The sequence below is a fragment of the Musca vetustissima genome, unplaced genomic scaffold (genome assembly GCF_032173495.1).
Source record: "Musca vetustissima isolate MV318-11 ecotype Yass unplaced genomic scaffold, APGP_CSIRO_Mvet_v1 utg31723, whole genome shotgun sequence".
NCBI classification, from domain to species: Eukaryota; Metazoa; Arthropoda; class Insecta; order Diptera; family Muscidae; genus Musca; species Musca vetustissima.
In genome coordinates, this window is record NW_026876442.1 from 83,745 (window position 1) to 103,761 (window position 20,017).

The 20,017-nt window shown below is 37.6% G+C and overlaps 1 protein-coding gene across 1 annotated transcript; it reads right to left on the minus strand.

Annotated features, from left to right (window-relative positions):
* Window positions 1-1,447: 1,447 nt before the first annotated feature.
* On the minus strand, window positions 1,448-18,321 carry LOC133321002 (ecto-NOX disulfide-thiol exchanger 2-like; the record flags this gene model as incomplete). Its single annotated transcript, XM_061530108.1, has 6 exons — window positions 17,670-18,321; window positions 16,873-17,607; window positions 12,167-12,279; window positions 5,496-5,609; window positions 1,612-2,148; window positions 1,448-1,538 (listed from the first exon to the last, which is right to left on the minus strand). Coding segments are annotated over exons 1-6 (2,242 nt in total), but the record flags the coding sequence as incomplete, so codon positions are not given.
* Window positions 18,322-20,017: the final 1,696 nt, after the last annotated feature.

Here is a 20,017-nt window from a genome sequence, read left to right on the forward strand (position 1 = left end):
GTCAGGAAAGATCTGCATGTTCTAGAGAGAGAGAGAGAGTTCAAACGTTATAAAAGGGAGCCTCTAGATCAAGTTGCCTATCGAAAGCCGCACTCGGAGCTCAGCCCCATCTATCGCAGCTGCCCAGACAAACCAGATTAGTTTCCAATGGCATCTGTTGATTGTTGTCCGGCGCTTTAGCTTTTAAAGCCACCTCCTTATCTTCCTAAGGTTGCACAATATGCAGTTGTATATCATTGAAGAAAAATTATTGTAGTCTGTATGGAAAAAAAAATCCGTCACTACAAGAAAAATCTGCTCTGAAAAGGAATGTTCTGATGTGATGCCAAATGTCCGAAACTTGACACGGTTGAATTTAATTCGTAGATGCAATTTCGCAACAATACAAGTTATCAAGTAACGACATTTGTAAGCCACATTGCCCAATATGGCTGATGAGCCGCTCAATCGACGATGAAACGTGTCGCATAATGATGGGAATTGTAGTATCTCTCTGGCTATCCTTCTCATTGCAACTCCGATCATGTAGCTCATCTCGAAAGAGAAATTAATAAAAAACATTAAACAGATTAGTTTTGGCCCAATTACGTTCAGGATGGTGCAGACGTTTCAACTCATATTCGACACGTATTGATGACCAGGTGCAGAATATCTGCCCAGCATGTGGTACGGGCCTCATACCGCACTTCACTTATTCAATTCAAATTTAAATCTAACCGAAGATCTGTGGTTGCAGTCAGTGGAAGTAGCCGTATTTCTTAACATGGAGACAGAACCTGACGGAATCAATTAGGGAAACAAAACTCATATAAACTGCTACAACAACAACAAATTTTAAAGTTTGTATTCCCAATTTCCATTTTTAACACGTTAAAGGGTATATCCTTACCTTTTTTATTCTTTTTATCCACAACGATTTTCTAAAAAATACAGTTTCTTTCCTTTTAATTTCATGTAAATTTTTTATTCAATTTATCAGTGATAATATAATAATTTTTCAATAAATCTTCTACTACAAAAAACGAGTTTCATTTGTTAACCTTAGTTTTGAATGGCTAATAATATTATTATGTTTCATGGCTAATAATATTATTATGTTTATGTTAATTTCATTGTTTTAGATTTGATTTGCAAATACTTTACTTAAGTATATAGAAAATATAATTTCAATACTACTAACGCTATGTTAATCTCAAAAAGTGGTCTCATTATGTTGATTGTTTCAAATGTAAACAAAAAATACTTTAAGCAATATTTTCGTTACTGGCCATTTGTGAAGGGGTTCCAGCTGTTGTTAAGCCACAAAATTTCCATTTAATTTTATGAGTATTTTCATTATCGCCGAGTTGTTGAGATTTTTCAAATAGATTTGAATATCTTGCAAGTATTTCATTTAAATGGTTAACTTGTAGTTCAGTTTGTTTTGTAATGCTGCAAATATACGAACATATTTCGGAGGCAAATGAACCCATGGGTTGGATGAGCAAATATGCTGTGGCTAAGGCAATTATTTTGGCATCTTCCAGGAGTGAGGGAGACTGAAATGAAGAGGAAAATAAGAATAAATATGAAAACAATACTCATTATTGTGAAATATTCCATTCTACGCACCTTTGTTTCAACCTTCAACTCCTCAGGTTGTTTCTCCTCAGCTTTGTTGAGTACTTCTTGTCCAGATTTCTCTTCAACAGTGGAACTAGTTTCCACAATTTTATCTCCTGGTTTCTCTTTTATAATTTCATTTGTCACATCACTGATTTCCAATATTTTCACCTCATCATCATCGTCTTCGTTCTCTTCATCCTCATTTTTATCCACATCAATATCAATGACTTCGGAGTTATCATATTTCTTCACTTCTCCCATGGCATCACGCAACTTTTCATTTGTTTCTTTGATTTTGGTCTTCAGCAGTAGCTGCTTAACTCCCGCCTCTTTCAGGCGTTTTTCCAGCATTTCGATGTGTTTAGCATCTTTCTGTTCGCGCATTTTCGTCTGCAACAATTGTGTTTGCATATTTCGTATGGTCTCCTGCAACACTTTCATTTGTTTTTCACGAAAATCACTGTTATACTTGAGATCGGTCCGCTCAAGGCTCATCTCATTGCGCATCGCTTCCAATTGACAGCGTAAGGAGTCATTTTCTTCCTGGAAATGGGATGAGAGAAAGAGAGAAGGAAAGGGTTTTGATTAAAAATAAAAACAAATTGTATGTATTCTGATATTTTGAGAATCGACGCCTAAATCGATTTCGCATTCTCAGAGTATAGGCCCATTATTTTTATCTGTTGTTTATAAAGAAGCCTAATATCGACAATTTTAGTAAGGAGGATATAAGACTGTTTGCTTATTTAGAACCTATATCAAAACTCTAAATCCGTCTAATTCCGTCGTAATTAGTTTTAGAGGTTTCAAATATCAAATAGTCAAAAAGTGGACTTATGCCTTTAGTTTTTGGAAGACAGTTTGCATTTCTTTATTTCTAGGATATTGGTCATGTTTTCCAACCACATTCCTGTAAATGGGAATATTAGTATATATATGACTTAATTTTTGATCAAAAAACATTTCTCAAGATCTTTAGAAAAAAAAGACTTCTTCTGAATAAAGAAAGGCGGTTGCGGTATGTGGGGCTTTATTCTGCGTGGTTGAAGCATTCTCCATTGCAAATCCAAACTGAGGCAGCAGAGTTGAGAACAGATCTGTTTACAGCTTTGTAAACAGTCATGAGAACATCCATGTCCTTGCTCCATGCGGAGTCCGAGATGGCTTTGATCACCATATTACGCTTCTGGAGAATGTCAGATGTCGTGCCTAATCTTGCTCTAGCTTTCGTTTCTCCGTCATAGATGACAGCAAGAGGGACTCCAAAACATTAGCTAACTTCGATATTTTGGGCAGATCGATAGTTTTAGGCATCTATAAGACATAGTACGTATGATCAAACATATTTCTCAAGATCTTCAGAACAGAAAAAATACTTCTTCTGAATAAAGAAAGCTGGTTACGGTACGTTGGGTATTATTTTGTGTGGTTTGAAGCTTTCTCCATTGATAATGGCTCATAAACGAAGTCGAAATTGGAGGAGCGAAGTTGAGAACAGATATACATTCAGCTTTGCAAACAGTCATGAGCACCTCCTTGTCTTTGCTCCATGTGGTGCCCGAGATGCCCCAAAGCTTGTGTGAACCAGCTTCACAATTATCAAGATGCCTCATCCAAATCTCACTGCGGTGCTGGTTTACGAAATCATTTATCAGATTTCAGATATCAGAGCTGATATCCTCGGGTCATCTAGTGATGTATGACGTGGCTGCGATTATGTCCTCTGGCGTGAATTGTAGGACAGCTTCCTTTGCAAGTTGTTCGTTCTCCTGAGAATTGCTCTTTTGCTCTGCTGCATGTTCTACAAACTCCTGGCAAAATTTAACAATTTGACATCCGATACAGTACCAGTGAAACTTACAACTACATTTCCTCCACTTGTTTTGGCAAAATTTTGGAAAATCTTAATTGTAGCCCAAAGCTTGTGTGAACCAGCTTCACAATTATCAAGATGCCTCATCCAAATCTCTCTGCGGTGCTGGTTTACGAAATCATTTATCAGATTTCAGATATCAGAGCTGATATCCTCGGGTCATCTAGTGATGTATGACGTGGCTGCGATTATGTCCTCTGGCGTGAATTGTAGGACAGCTTCCTTTGCAAGTTGTTCGTTCTCCAGAGAATTGCTCTTTTGCTCTGCTGCATGTTCTACAAACTCCTGGCAAAATTTAACATTTTGACATCCGATACAGTACCAGTGAAACTTACAACTACATTTCCTCCACTTGTTTTGGCAAAATTTTGGAAAATCTTAATTGTAGCCCAAAGCTTGTGTGAACCAGCTTCACAATTATCAAGATGTCTTCCAAATTTCTCTGTGGTGCTGGTTTAAGAAATCATTTATTTGTACCGTCAGAGCTTGTATCCTTGGGTCATCTAGTGACGCCTGGCTTAAAAGTTCCCTTTAATATGCTAGTCGTGTTGCGGTTGTTGGATAGCTTGTCCTGCAATTGGGTATTCTCCCTGAAGGAATGCAACGTTTTGCAGCACGAATCAATATTGTTCTGAATAGTCTCTCTCCCTTCCTGGCGCACAAGTTGACTGCTGTTATCGTTAATGAAACACGGGTTTGGCATGATGTTAAAGGCAAAAGTGACGGGCTAACAAAGCTGTTATCAGGAGAGCTGGAAAAGTTTGCCGTGAATCGGTAAATCATCGTTAATCCGGGAGAATTCCGATTAACAACATTACGTGCAAGTCACTCCAGATCTTCCACTTCTGACAGCATGTTGGATACCTTGTTTGAAAGAAGGCAGATATCATCCGCATAGTCTAAGTCTTCGAGCTGGCGTGAGAGACTCCATGTTATGCCTCTTCTCTGCAAACTTCATTCATTACTTCATCCAGTACAATTGTGGACAGTAGGGTGTGACAGAGTACATCCTTGTTTTACTCCTACATTGGTGCGAATAGGGCGTTGGCCTGGTCCACGCGGCTCCTATTTGTTCTAAACCCAGCTTGTTCTTCTTTTAGAATGTTTTCTATTTGACTTTGAATTCTTTTCTGTATTATGGTTCCCAAAATTTTATATATGATGTTGACCAGGGTTATTCCTCTCCAGTTGTTATAATCTTTCAAGTCAACATTTTTGGGTAATATCACAACAATGCCGTTCTTCCAAGTTGGAGTCAGTCTCTCTTCCTCCCAAGCTGAAATGTTGTGAGGTCGAAGTAACTCAGCTGCGGTTCTGCCGTCGGCTTATAGCTCTTCCGCCGGTATACTATCTTCTACTCATTGTTTGTTAGTAGACTACCATTACGATCTTTAATTGCTTGGCTACTGGTTCACCTCCCATTTGTGAGACTATATATCGTTCGGTGTAGCTTTCTCATGTTATTATGGCTAGCTGCTTCATCGGTTCCTCTCTTTGAGAAATTAGTGTTTTTGGACTACGCCCAATGTTTTTTTTCGCAATGTGATGTCTTCCCATGTATGATGTTTGTTTATTCGTAACTTTTCGCCTATTTGCCGTATTTAGGGTATTTCTTACAGTGTTGTTATGGAGTTATTTTAGGCGTAATTGTTTTCGACTGGTTTCCTGGTATTACTACTCTTTAAAATAATTATTTTCGAATTATTCTACATGGTTAGATAGCATCGGAAACATGTTTGAAGGCTGGGTTGTTGACACGTGTTTGGATGGATCAAAAAGAATTTCATGATCTCTCAATAATTTAGAAAATATTGTATCTATATCGTCGTTTACCCATGCGGTTTACGTTATGAAATGACACATGACTCGGTTCATCAGCAACGTAAAATCTGGGCCCCTTTTAACAACGTTAGGGCTGTTACACTAGCCCCAAATCCCAAATTGTCCCTATTTTTAGGACGTTATCCTCATTTTTGAATCTATGTTTGAATCTATTTTCTGCAAAAAAACTACTTACCTTCAAATTATCACTATCGAAACGACGACGCTTGGCACTAGATGACGTTTGATAATCCCGGTCCTCATCGGACATTTCCATTTCATCATCATCGATTTGGATAGAACGTAGTTCCTAAATATTCGTGATGTAAAAGAAACCAAGATTCATTAAATATTCAATGCACTAACAAAGTTATTTACATAGTTTAACAAAAACAATAAAAATTTGCTTATAATCTAAGGTTATGTATAATATATAATTTAAATTTTGCAAAAAATCTTCTTTCTTTTCATTTTATTTTAAATCCAAATATACCTTTTTTATATCCACTTTTTATTTCTTTTACGCAAATTTTTGCGTTGACTTACTTACCTTTGATCACAAAGGGGATTTGTTTTTTTGGGAGAAAAATTTTAATGCTAATAGTTAGCATTGGATGTTGTGTTGATTTTTTTAAAGACAATTTTTTTTGTTATAGAAAACTTTTATCCAAAAAAAGAATACCAGGAAAAAAATCGACCAATGTTTTTTGTTTTTAACTTTTTATTAAGTTATAAGCATTGTAATTTTTTTAATTATTATTTATGAAGTTGTTGTTGTTTTCGTATTTGTTTAGCGTAAATAATTGAAAATGACATTTATTTTGAAACCAAATATATTTATCTAAAGGATATGATTGTGGTAGTATGATGTATAAGGTAACAACATTTAAGGCAGTTAATTACAGGGGTGGGGAGTTGAAATATTTTCTTTTTTTAATTAGAAATGAATTGGATTATTACAATTTGGACTCAGTCTCTAGCAGTAGTATATTTCAATTTCCCAATCTTTCAAAAAGGGAAATGGTGCTAATGGTTTAGTGATATTGAAACAAAAAAGTAAATAAACATGAATATCATGGTATAATAATAAAAGGTAACAGCAAGTGTTGTTGTACAAAAAACGATACAACAACCACATGGAAATTTGTTGTTGTAAGTTCTACTAGTGTCAACTCATTTGACAGAAAAATGTAAACAAACAAACAAATTATCATCAACTTATTTTTATTTTGAAAATGGAATATTTTCGAATCCTCAAAATAAAAATTGAAAAACATGAATGAAAATCTATCAAATTTATATTTCTATCGCTTCCACATCTTTCCTTTAATTGAGCCATTGCCATAAATATGGGTAACACATATGACAATGCTGGGAATAGCGAGTTATTCCTTCAAGAAAGATTTGCTTCCTCAAACTTTCCCAGCAGGCAGATTGAGTAAATTGAATACGGGAGCACATTAATAAAGAACAATTTCAAATTGTATGCGTTCCCAATTTTCCTGTTGGGTGATTTTTAAAAACATAATTTGTCAAATTCATATTGACACTAGTATTACGTTGGAATCAAATCAGCTGGGATTTGCTGTTACCTTTTATAATTATACCATGCATGAATATATAAAAGTGAATTAAGCATGCAAAATATTTAACAAAAAATGTCTGATATGTTAAAATTCTGTGATTAGGAAATAAACTGTGTTAGAAAGGAGCATTCACAAATAGAATAAATTCGAACAACGACAGAATTAAACCAGTAAGGAAAGTAGTAAAGTCGGACGGGGCCGACTCTAGGATACCCTTCACCACTATGGGTACATTAAACAGGACTATTAACATGAAATTGGATGAAATAAAATATGTGATATTTATCTAAATGTGAATCTACCTAGATTTGTCCATAAAGTGTGTAAATCGACTTCAAACAAATATAAATAGGTCATCCGGTTGACTATGTCTGTACTTCTAGAAAACGCAACTACGTAATTCTATGCTCAATTTTGTACGTTGTGCAAAATTTGATGTCAATCTGACTAACATGAGGAGTATGATGCCCAATTTGCTTGATATCGGGCGAAAAAATATATGTAAGCTATATCCACATATTAAGCGATTTCAAACAAACTTGTCACAGGTTAGGTTATACTAACTTTAGAACGTTTTGTTCCTATTGGTTCCTTGGTGCGTCAATTACATAAAATCAATCTATAATAAAATGGAGCTAAATCTAAATCTGGACCGATTTTCACGAAACAAGGCAGACATCACTCTAGGCTCAATTCAGTACGTTATGCCAAATTTCGTGCAAATCGAAAGATATATAGCGACTTTGGTGAACCATTTACATGAAATCGGACGAAACTATATGTAGGAGCTATATAGAAATATGGACCGATTTTATCGAAACTTGGCAGACATCACTCTAGGCTCAATTCAGTACGTTGTGCAAAATTTCGGGCAAATCGAAAGATATATATGGATGTTGGTGCACAATTTACATGAAATCGGACGAAACTATATATGGGAGCTATATCTAAATCTGGACTGATTTTCACGAAACTTGGCAGACATAACTCTAGGCTCAATTCAGTACGTTATGCCAAATTTCGTGCAAATCGAAAGATATATATGGATTTTGGTCACAATTTATATGAAATCGGACGAAACTATATATAGTGGCTATATCTAAATCTTGACCGATTTTCACGGAGCTTGGCAGACATCATTCTAGACCTAAATGATTAGGCTGTACCAAATTTCGTGCTAATCGAAAGATATATAGGGACTTTGGGGCCCCATTTACATTAAATCGGACGAAACTATATATGTGAGCTATATCTAAATCGGGACCGATTTTCATGAAACTTGGCAGACATCATTCTAGGTCCAATTAAGTACGTTATGCCAAATTTCGTGCAAATCGAAGGATATATAGGGACTTTGGGGCACCATTTACATGAAATCGGACGAAACTATATATGGGAGCTATATCTAAATCAGGACCGATTTTCTTGAAACTGGGCAGACACCATTCTAGACTCAATTCAGTACGTTATGCCAAATTTCGTGCAAATCGAAAGATATATAGAGACTTTGGGGCACCATTTACATGAAATCGGACGAAACTATATATGGGAGCTATATCTAAATCTGGACCGATTTTCACGAAACTTGGCAGACATCACTCTAGGCTTAATTCAGTACGTTATGCCAAATTTCGTGCAAATCAAAAGATATATAGGGACTTTGGGGCACCATTTACATGAAATCGGACGAAACTATATATGGGAGCTATATCTAAATCTGGACCGATTTTCACGAAACTTGGCAGACATCATTCTAGACCTAAATGATTAGGCTGTACTAAATTTCGTGCAAATCGAAAGTTATATAGGGACTGTTTACATTAAATCGGTTAAATATATATATGAGAGCTATATCTAAATCTGAACCGATTTTTCCCAATTTCAATAGGGTTCGTCCTTGGGCCAAATAAGTGACCTATGCCAAATTTCATCCAATTCGGATCATAAATGCGACCTGTACTTTGTTTACAATTTAACATGGACAGACGGACGGACGGACGGACGGACGGACAGACGGACATGCGTAAATCGACTCAGAAAGTGATTCTATGCATATTCTCAAAAGGAACCATGAGTCTATCTCGATTATTTTTGCCTGTTACAAACATATGCACAAAGACATAATACCCTGTACCACAGTGTGGTGAAGGGTATAAAAATAAAAAAGAATGTCGTAAAGTTCGTCTGGACCTTCATCATAAGATGGACACTCAGAATACCTAAAATCTATCGGGATTTTTATTTGGAGGTACACCCAATTTGGCAGTACACCAAATAAAAATTTAAAGCATGAAACTATAACTGCTCATCCGAGGACCTCATACGCTTCGCAGCCACTAGTTGTGTTAGAGGTTTGGTTCCCTGAGTTGCAGCTGTCACAGAGGTCAACACAGCTGTCACCAGCACTTCCTGCTTCGTATTCACAACTTTGGGTTTATCCAGCAGTAACTGCTCTATTCTCACGTAACAGCAGGCGGCTCTGTCTTTCTATACGCCTTACAGAAGGCGCTCCTATTGGTCGACTTCGACAATACCATACCCTCTTAGAGAGATCTGTTTGATTAGAAGTCTCTAACATAATATCACCTCTGACATAATTTCTTTGGCACAATGAGTTTGGTTGTTGTAGAACAACTTATTGGTCTCCGGTAGATCTTTTCGTCAGAAATTTCTTTGGCGCGAACCCCTCTTTCTTTTATGCCGATCTTTCCTGAGACGCTTGGAGTTTTTATCCGCGATATGATTGGATGGTTTGGATGGTTCTATCTGAAGCACCCAAAAAGGTAATGTAACGAAATCATATTCCTAGGCTGACGTTTGTCTCCTTATGAAAATGATCCACTGATGTAATGAGGAGGCATCCTGTTACAGTTCTCAGTGAGGCGTTCTGACAGGTCTGAATATTGTTCATTGTGTAGCACTAGTATTCACATACCATACTGGTATAGCTGTCCACAGACCGATCCATCGCCTTACAAGAGGTCAACAAGGTTCCCTTATCTGAGACCCATGCCGTCAAGCGACTTGATGACCTTGTTCCTACCTTTTTATGGAATACCGGGAGGGTAGAGGTTAAACAGTTCCGAGAAATCACTCCGCCCTGTGAGACTCCCTGCTTCACTCTACGGGGTTTGGACTTCTTATTGTGGATCTCTACGCACGACTAGCGTCAAAACATATAATTGTTAACGCAACGCGGTATTAAAGGCCAGTTCTGGTTAAATCCTCGACTTATATGTGTGGAGAACGCGTGCGACGCTATTGTTGTGCTGTGTTGGATACGAAACCAATGCTGATGATCCGCATCTGGATAGCTTTCCCTAATGCTGGGAAGGAGTAAGACCTCTTGAGTATTCGCTACTGGTGACACAAGTGAAATCAGCCTGTATGATCCACGTTTCATGGTATCCTTGCCCGACTTTAGTAGTGGGACCACCCTGCTCATTGTCCAGGCTTCAGGAACGATTTGATTAGCTTTCGAAATTAAAATATGGAATCTGCTGGATTAAATCAATATCAGCCATTGTAAACCGTAGTAGCACTTCCTCGGCGGGAAGAGATCTTATACGACGTAGTACCCTTTGTTTCACGCTTTAGCTCCCGGTATACTCGACAAACTTTCAGTTAAAATAACTTGCGCTTCTCTTCGGATCAGTTACCGTGTCGTCGTAAAATTTATCATATCATTCTTCTTAACAGGTTTCGAGAGTGACTTAACATTTGCACACAGTTTACTTATGCCGTTCCAATGTTCTCATACCTCAGATAATCTAATTACATATTGGTTCAGGTAATGCTCCGCGAATAATCTGTTGACATCTAACTTGCGTTCCCTAATTCTGGAATATGCTGGATTAGATCGACGGGGATCATCACGCTCGTTTGCTATTACAACTGTCTCTGCTGGGAAACTAGGTCTCATCTCGGGTATTCGACCAGTAGGTATAAATATAGCGGCTGCAATAATGTCCCGGAATTTTCATTCAGCTACTCGTACACCAAGAAAACGGGCTGCGAGTTGAAGACATTTCTCAGACCGAGTGAACCGGCGGTTATATCTGGCGAAGTGCGACACTCTCCCCTTATTCTGATGGGGGGAATCAATGTTCTATACCAGCACTGTTCCCCTCTGGTATTTGCCAAGGGCCACAACTCAGGGTAAGCATTGAAGTCCCGTTTGTCCTCCAATATAAATCTAATCTACGATGGGTAAACGGAGCAAAAAGAATAAAGTAACGGTGCAGGGAGTTAATACCCCAGTACCTGTGGCAATCGTTGGTGAAGTCACAAGACACGTGTCGTCGGGATCAAGCGATTGTGATCCGGCTGCTCTAGGTGTGGATGTCTTGACACCTGCAGCTGTATCTGTTACAAGCGCATCAATTTCAAACCCTAATAACGTTGACGAACCAGCAATTTGCTTTCGGAGAAGGAGGTTCATCTCATCAAGGGCAAAATGAAATTCGTAAGGAAGTTCGAAAAAATTTTAGCCGCAGGCTCTCCATCGTGAGCTGCAGATGGAGAGGATCTCCCTCCCGAATCTAACTGCTCGATCAAAAATCTCCAAGCAGACCTCTGAATCGAGTGAAGTACTCCGACAAAGATGCGAAGATGACTTCTGATCCGAAACCTAACCCGAGTCAAAAGGCAAAGGAAAAGGCTACTGAGCACATCCCGACACCAACTGCCATAAGGGTGATCAACATGTGGAGGGATCTGTTTCAAAGCCTGATTCTACGCCAAGGGACAAAGGTGAAGCGGTAGGTGCTAAAGCTTTGAGTGGATCCGTGAGAAATGTCGACGGCTTTGGTGCGTTCTGGGAAGAAGCAACCCTGCTGCAGTCTCCTTATCTGAGATCCCAACCTGACGGATCCTCTCAGCCTTTTTCATAGAAGACAGTGGACCACCAATTTCTGGGTGAGGCTACTGCTAATAATGCAGTAGTAAAATGGCTTTAACCTAACATAATGTCCTGAATAAAAATGAGAGATCTATGTTGTTAATTAAAAATATGTTAAAAATGTACACATATATACAATAATTTTTTTACTAAAACATATATAATGTGAAATATACATATACAAGTGCCAAATCATGCAAAAACACCAATGAAAATTGTAAACAATATATTAAAAAATAACAATTATTTTAATGACCAGTGAGAAATGTTAAATAACACAAAAAAACAAGAAATATAAACATAAATGTTTTTTAGAGAAAAATAGACAAGCTTACAGACTTTTTTTAGTTTTTTTTTACTGCAGAAAAAACAAATACATACCGTGGCCAATTTCTTCCATTGATCGATGTTTTTTCTTTGGGCCTTGGTGAAATGGTCCCAAACCTTCTGATTCTTGTGACTAGCAGCATTAAACACTTTATCAATCTGAGTGACTGAATATATATATAATATATATATTTTTGGGTTTTTTATATATATGTATGAATATATATATTTTATATAGAGGCAATAAAAAATTACAATAAGGTCAAATGATAAGAATAATAGTAAACAAAATCAAAAAACACACAGCTTAAAAAGAAGAGTGGTGGACACAAGAGAAAGAAGACTCACAAGGTAATACAATTAATAAAAACACAAAATAAAATAAAAAAATCAAAATAATAAAAAAACAAACTTAAAATTAGCCAAAGTTGGATCTAGTAGAAAAATACTATGAACAGAGCAAGGCCAAAGCTTTGACTCTTTTAAAAAAATTGAATATATATGTTAAGTGGTTGGAGAAAAAGTAGATAATAACAACAAATTTACTGCTCCGAAAAACAAATCAATCCAAAATGTTTCTTCTCAAATATTTTTGGAGTTCGTGTTTTACCTAAGCTGTTTGTTTTCGTTGAAATCGAAATTTCATCATTTCATTGATGTTTGAAATCCATACGCAAGAGTCTGACCATTTATTTTCTTAAACCAAAAGATGTCCCCAGCTGTTGGCTGACTTCTAGAGGTTAGGAACTTGAATGTTACAAACCTTTTGCGTTTGTGCAGAGCATCAATTGTACCAAATGCTCCGCACATTGTTTTTGGTAAGTGTCTGTTTCTGTTTCTTTTTCTTCTTGTGATTTATTGTTGTTGGGAAGCACATTGATCAGATTGAGGTTTAGTGTAATTTACCTTTTGCGTTAAAGACCAAGAGAGGTCATTTGTTTGACTTTATTTTTCAAAATACGATGTGAAAGTTGTTTTTGAGAACTCAACTAAAATGTCAATACTATTCTATACCTAAACCGTTGAGTCTGAGATCGGCTGGCGATGTTGCATATATATCCTACACCACATGTAAAGTTAATGTAATGATTTTGGTATGGCGTTTTCGACTGGAATTCCTGGCGGAAATATCGATATGTGAAATCTCAATTGGGTTTTAAATAAATTTATTAACAAGTTAACTAGGTACGCACATAACCTAGCATACCATATGACAAGGACGGCTGCAAAAAATAGTTAACTTGCCATAAGAGTGAAAATCAGCGAAGCTCAACATCCTTACACGAATGGCAGATCATTAGACAAAGATCTGAATGAGTAGGTCAGATACATGAGAAAATCATGGAGAACTATATTGATAGCCCAATGCACAGTAATTACATCGATTCGGTAAAAAGGCACATCACACGGTAGGATGCTCTCCCCTTAGTCATGGCTGCTGGTGAAAAGCGAAATACAACTTCGAACTAAAGTGGTGGCGTATACTGTTAATGTGGCTGTGGTACATTTTTTACCAACCCTCTCCCCCTGTAATGTAGAAATGAAGATAATGTCAGACTCCATGAAAAAGTTGAGGTCTATGACCATATATCTTACATTGATTGTCGTAGTGCCTACTATCGTGGCAACATCCGTAGATCTATCTTTAAGTTATCAATGGGAAGAAAGAGCTTAAATCTACTGTATAGATTGTAGCATGTCACTACAGAATTAGGTGGCTCTATCTATTCCTACTTTTTTTTATCACATTTTTTAGGTACTTAGGATGACACACAGTGGACTAAATGCGACTGAGACAACCGATAACTAACTCGCGGTCTTGCATCTTTAATCTATTATTTTTTTTTTATTATTATTTTCCTTTTTTGTAACAACCTGAATAAACGAAAGGTAATAAATTTAGTTTTGTCCGGTTCCAAGTTCTCTCTACAATATTTGATTGCGCCGATTGGCGGATATGATCTTCGTCTCCTTATGAAGATGGTCAACTGATATTAAGGGGAGACACTTTGTTGCATGTCCCAGGGCGAAATTCTGACAGGTTTTTTTTCTATTTTGTGTCATTTATATTCGGAAACAACATATGCGTCGCATAGCTTACCACTGACCCGTGTATAACTTTATAAGAGGTGAACAAGGTCGCCTTGTCAGCACCCCAAGTGCTGCCGGCCATCTTGAAAAGGCTATCAAATGTTACACTCAAAATCTTGGGTTAGTTTGTGGTCGAAATCAGTTCTCCATCGACCATTATGTTCAGCGGGAGCTTTATTTCAGCCGTCCATGTGGTGAGTAGTGGAGTTGTTGATTTGGTGGCGAATATTTTCATATTCCTCAGATGAAGAAATTTTCAATGTCATCTATAATGAAACTCGACGCCATAATCGTGCAATCATCCGCATTTATTACTGTATAGATACCGTCCTTTGGTTATGGTAGAGGTCAAACAATTCCGCATAGATGAACCTTCAAAGTTTCCAACACGGCTGGAGATTTCTCTTCTCTAGGTCCTCCAGCAGCTTGGCATATTACACGACCTGTTGCGTTGAGGTGCTGTACATCTTAGGGAATTCATGCTAATGTTTGGTATCTGCAAAACTGTTTTTCATCATTGGTAGGAGTAGCGCCTCAAGTGACTTTGTTTCAGCCAGTACGATTTAACTCTGCTGACATCCTTGCCTTGTTTCAGCAGCATTGGGTGGCAAGACAAGGGCCGACAGCTAAGTACAGCTATTAAGTACCCTACCCCAGGTTTGCTTAAACAGTACCATTGAGATTCCTTCCGGGACCAACACTTTGGATGGCTGGATGGCGTTTCGAATATCATCTGCAATATGAACCTTCGTACATTTTGGTGGTACCTACTCGGCTCGGAGGGCTCTATTAGAACGAAGCACATTCCTTTTCGCCTTGTCACTCTCGGGGTGCTCATATAAGTCACAGTTACTTCGCGAAACGTGACAGCAGTTCTACCGTCCTTCCGGAATTCAAGAGTGTTGCAAAACTTCAGGTGTTCTAGCCGTCTTGTGCTCGAATACTAATCGGTTGACTTCAAGTTGTACGACAAAGCTCATTCGCAAATACCGTTGTCTTTGCTAGAAAGTTTGGTCTTACTTCGGGTATACGACCGGCGGTTGCGGTATATGGCGGTTGCTGCAACGGGGATGATGCCTCGGAAATTCCACTCAGCTACCCGAAGATATGAGAGAATGGGTAGTTTTCTGAATCGACGTTTGGTAAAATCTCTGAAACCTTGCCAATCAGCTAATTAAATCGGGTAGCCTATTTACGGAGACAATGATGGGGAGGTGGTCTGAGCCAATAGTGATGTCCATCGAACTGTGGCATCGAACCTTGCCAATCAGCTAATTAAATCGGTTAGCCTATTTACGGAGACAATGAAGGGGAGGTAGTCTGAGCCAATAGTGATGTCCATCGAACTGTGGCAATATCCACTAATTCTCGTGGGGGCATCCTCATTCAACGTGCAAAACTTATTTGCTCCGTCAGCGCTGTACCCTGCTGGTCATTCCCTAGGACAAAATTCCAAACCTCATGATGATCATTGAAATCTCCTAGAACCAGGCGGTTATTAACTTCTAAAAGTGGACTGATATTCGGCAAACAACGTGGTGTACAGCTTTTCATCGACGATATATTAACATATAGCGCCTGTATCTCGGCAGTTCCACACTTGACAGCTACGCCCATACATTCAATGTATGAGGGTAGCTGTAGTACAGACTTATCTCGCTCAAGCGAGCTGCAAGAGCAATGCATTTTCTAAGCGCGGGACAGCAATATGTGGTGTTAAGTGCTGCGTGTTTTGCTATTGAGGAGACTGCGGGGATGTCTCTTATTCCGACGACGACTATTCCTGAGACACGCTAGGAGACGTGCTAGCGCAACATGAAGCCACGTAACGCCTCGCAGTACTTCTGGATCCGGTTTAGTCCAGAGGAACCTGGAAAATTCGCCCATTCTCTACATCCATTGCATCTCACCGAGATGGATCTATGGTGGGTGCGGTTCTGACAAACACTACAGAACCAAGGTCGGGCGTTTCTTTCTATCCCGACAAAGAAAAGGTCAATGGTTGCTCTTCGAAAACCAAGGGTAAATGAATATGGTCCCCAAATTTTTATAAAAAAAAGTTCAACTGTTTTTCGACAAGATTATCGTAATCATAGAGCTCCTAATAAAAACATTCAGTAACCTTTGAATAACTCACCCCATATATCTTCACATAAAGGACAAAAATAATCTTCACGCTAAATGCTGTTTGAAGTCGAATAAAAACTTCTAAATCTCTATTATCTTCTAAAATACAAAGAGAACGTCCAGAAAGGACCCCCCAAAGGAATGTATTTTTAGGCAAATAGGTTTTGAATCAACGCCTTAATAAGTATATTTTATCTACTCCCTATATGATTTTTAAAAATTATTATATGTGGTGTAGGATATAAAGATTACAACAATGACTTCTATACATCTAATCTCTAACTATAGATCACAAATATTATTAAAAAGAAAAATACAAAAAAGGAATATATTATCCTAAAACTTTACCATCATTTCTATTCTAATAAAAATTTCGACATACCCAATTCCAGAACATACACACCACACACACACCCACATTTCCTCCATCAAGCATTCATTCATACCAACATAACGAAAAAAATTGCGATTTCATTTTTTGGCACTAACATATTTGTAAAACAAAAAAAGAAAACACATAAATTCCATTTAAAAAAACTTACATTGTGCAGCCATGGCCAACATTTGTTTACGAAAACTTTCACGTGCTTTACGCAAATCCTCCTCCAGCACTTGTTTATCAGCCGTTAAACGTCTAACATGGGCATGGGTACTTTGGATCATTGAATAGAAAACATTGGCGTTGCGTTTATTGCAATCACCGCGTTCCAACCACACAGTTAGGGTTTGTACACCCTTTATAAAGGTGTCATTGCTGCGTAAACTTTCCGCCACCAATGAAGCTTCATGATCACTATAATGCGGAATGGGTGGTGGTGATTGTGAACGTAAACGATCCAAGGACATACGTTCTCGATGACGTTGTTCCCTCTGCAGTTGCCTTTGTTTACACTGATAATCATATTGATCATCTCTGGCCTGGGCGTAGTCGACGTGTAGACGTGCAAATGTTGTTGTCTGATCGGTGCTAGTTGAATTCAGACGCAAACGATAGCCACTTAAATAAATGGCTCTATCAATGGATTCTTCTTGTCGAAATCGTATGTGACAGAAATTTTTCTTGGACATCCGAAGGGTGGAGATTTCACCACAACTTTCAAAAATTTCCCGTAAAATTTCTTCGGTTATTTGTTCGGGAAGACCACCAACAAATACGGTACGACAACCTGGTGGCCTATCACGTATTGTGGGCGGTGGTGCCGAGGGATTTGGTGGAAATAATATGCAGCTTTTTGTTTTGATTATTTCCTTAATGGGTTGTTGTGGAGTAACCGCATCTGCAGATGAAGGGAAATGATTAGAGCGGTATATTAAATAGTATTTGTTAAAATAGGCATACCCGTTCCGCTATTAACTTGTCCCAATTTGTTGACATCACCCCCACCCATAGCAGCAGCAGCCGCTGTTGTATCCGTTAAAGCTCCATTACCATAGGCCCCAAATTGTTGCATTTGCTGCATGGCCACTGCCATCATGGTGGTCGATTCTAGCAGATTATTTGCTGCAGTTTGTTGATTACCAGCCGCATTTGGAAAAAACATAAAAGCCGGATTGATACCAGGTATCTGACCAGTCAGCAGGCTATTTAGATAGACACTGCCATTGGCTAAATTTAAAGCATTTTTATCGGCCGAGTTTATTTTGTTAGCCCCGGCGGATTCATTTCCCACCATTAAGGTCGTGGCACCAGACGAGGAAGCTACCGTGGATGGTATTTCATTATCATCATTTTCCAAATCCATTGGTGCCGTGCCTTGATTGGGTTTAACTGGCCTGCTTGTGGGGCTTAATGATCCCAATATCGGTGCTGGTGGTGGTTCGGGTGTTCGCCTTATATTTGTGGGCATTGATTTGTCATTGAAATTTCTTGTGGCCGATGTTGTGGAAGGGGTATTGTGTTGTCCCGTAGTTGCAGTATGGCTTGTGGCATTGTTGCTATTCATTTGCATTGCTGCCGCCAAATGGTTGATGAAGTTCGTTTGTGGGGTCATGCCGGCTGCTGCAGCCGCTGTATTGAAAAATGGCACTGCAATGAAAATGTAAACAGAAATCATATGATTAGATCTTTGTTTAGAATTAGGGGATAAAAGAGAATAAGAAAAAGTTATAAAAACCCAATGAATATCACGAGCAAAACAAAACAAATAATTTCAAATTGCTTCATATCACATTCGTAAACAAGATTATTTAGAATATAAAGATCACAACAAACATGCAAATAAAGGAAAATAAAATATACTGTGATAAATTTTAAGATATAAAGAACAACAAAAAATAGAAAAGAATATGGCGACACAAGATTTATCATGCAAAGGTTTTTTTTTCAGAAACCACAATGTTTAAAATTTAGAAAAAAAGAGTGCAATATTCAATTTAATTGAAATCAATACCCAATTTTCCTCCCCTTTTAATTGCAACCACTTCTACACACTTTTCTTATTAGAATTTCTAGTATTGCAATCTTATTAGGTGAGAGACAACTGGTCGAGGCAGCCGAGACATTCCATTCTACTTACACATATTTTCCAACGCTTGTTGTCCCAAGTTATTGTAATTAAAAGCCATTTTCTTGATGAAAAGTTGTTGTTTTACTCTTCCGTGAATTGTTTTAACACATTTTTTGTTTTAAAGTAATTAATTTTTGGAGTTTTTTCTCCGTAAAAATATAAATAACTTTGTCCACTGTCTGTTATAATTTTTCTTCTTTGTCAATTAGCTGTCAATTGTTTTCTCAGAGAGCGAAGATGCCACCTTGCATAGTTTTGATGAATTGTGTTGCCATATGGAAATTGCAATGTGGGGGATGTTGTAGGTGAAAAGAAAATATGTTGGGAAATAATATGTGATATATTTTAAAAAATAGACAATTTTTTTATATATTTTGATTTTTTTTTAAATTTTCTTTGCAGAAGTGGATGATTTTAAAAAAATATTTTACGAAAGTTTTTTTTGTTTTCAATTATTTTCGATTAATAAAAAATGAAAAAGATTCTAGCTTTTTTAATAAAAATATTTAAAAAAATCTCTACAATCGTTATTTTTTAAACACTTTTATAAAAAAAATAATTTTTTTTAGTTTTTTTTTTTATCAAAAATATTTAAAAATCCGCTATTTTATAAAAATATTTTTTAGAACTAGAACTATGGTGGAATTAACATTTTTAACAGAACTCTAGAGGAGTTGATTTTTATGCCTTCAGCCTTATGGCTAATGAGGGTACATACACTTTGCTACCGCAAAAATGTGCCACTTTGAAATATTGGTTTTAGACACCATGTCTCCCTGGACCAAACTTGTTTCAGAAAATTTGGAGTCGATGTACAAGTGCACGTCCGTCTGTCTGGCCGGCTGATGTGCACGATACATATCAAAGGGCGTATACGATTTCATCCAAACTTTGCACATCACAATATTTATTCCAAACTTCGTTAAAGTTCGAAGATTGGGATTATCGGTCCACTCCTTATGGTACCTCCCAAACAAAATGTTGCTGAAAATTAATTTTGTAATAAAATGTCAACGGACCATGTGATTTGAACCAAACCATGTACAACCTATTATCTTCACCAAGCCTAGATTATGTCCAAAGATTGCGTGCGTTAACGCGTTAACAAAAAACGCCCAACGCGAACATTCTGTTTAGCCCTTAAGTGTCAGGCCGCACGTAGTGTCCTAAGGCTGCATGA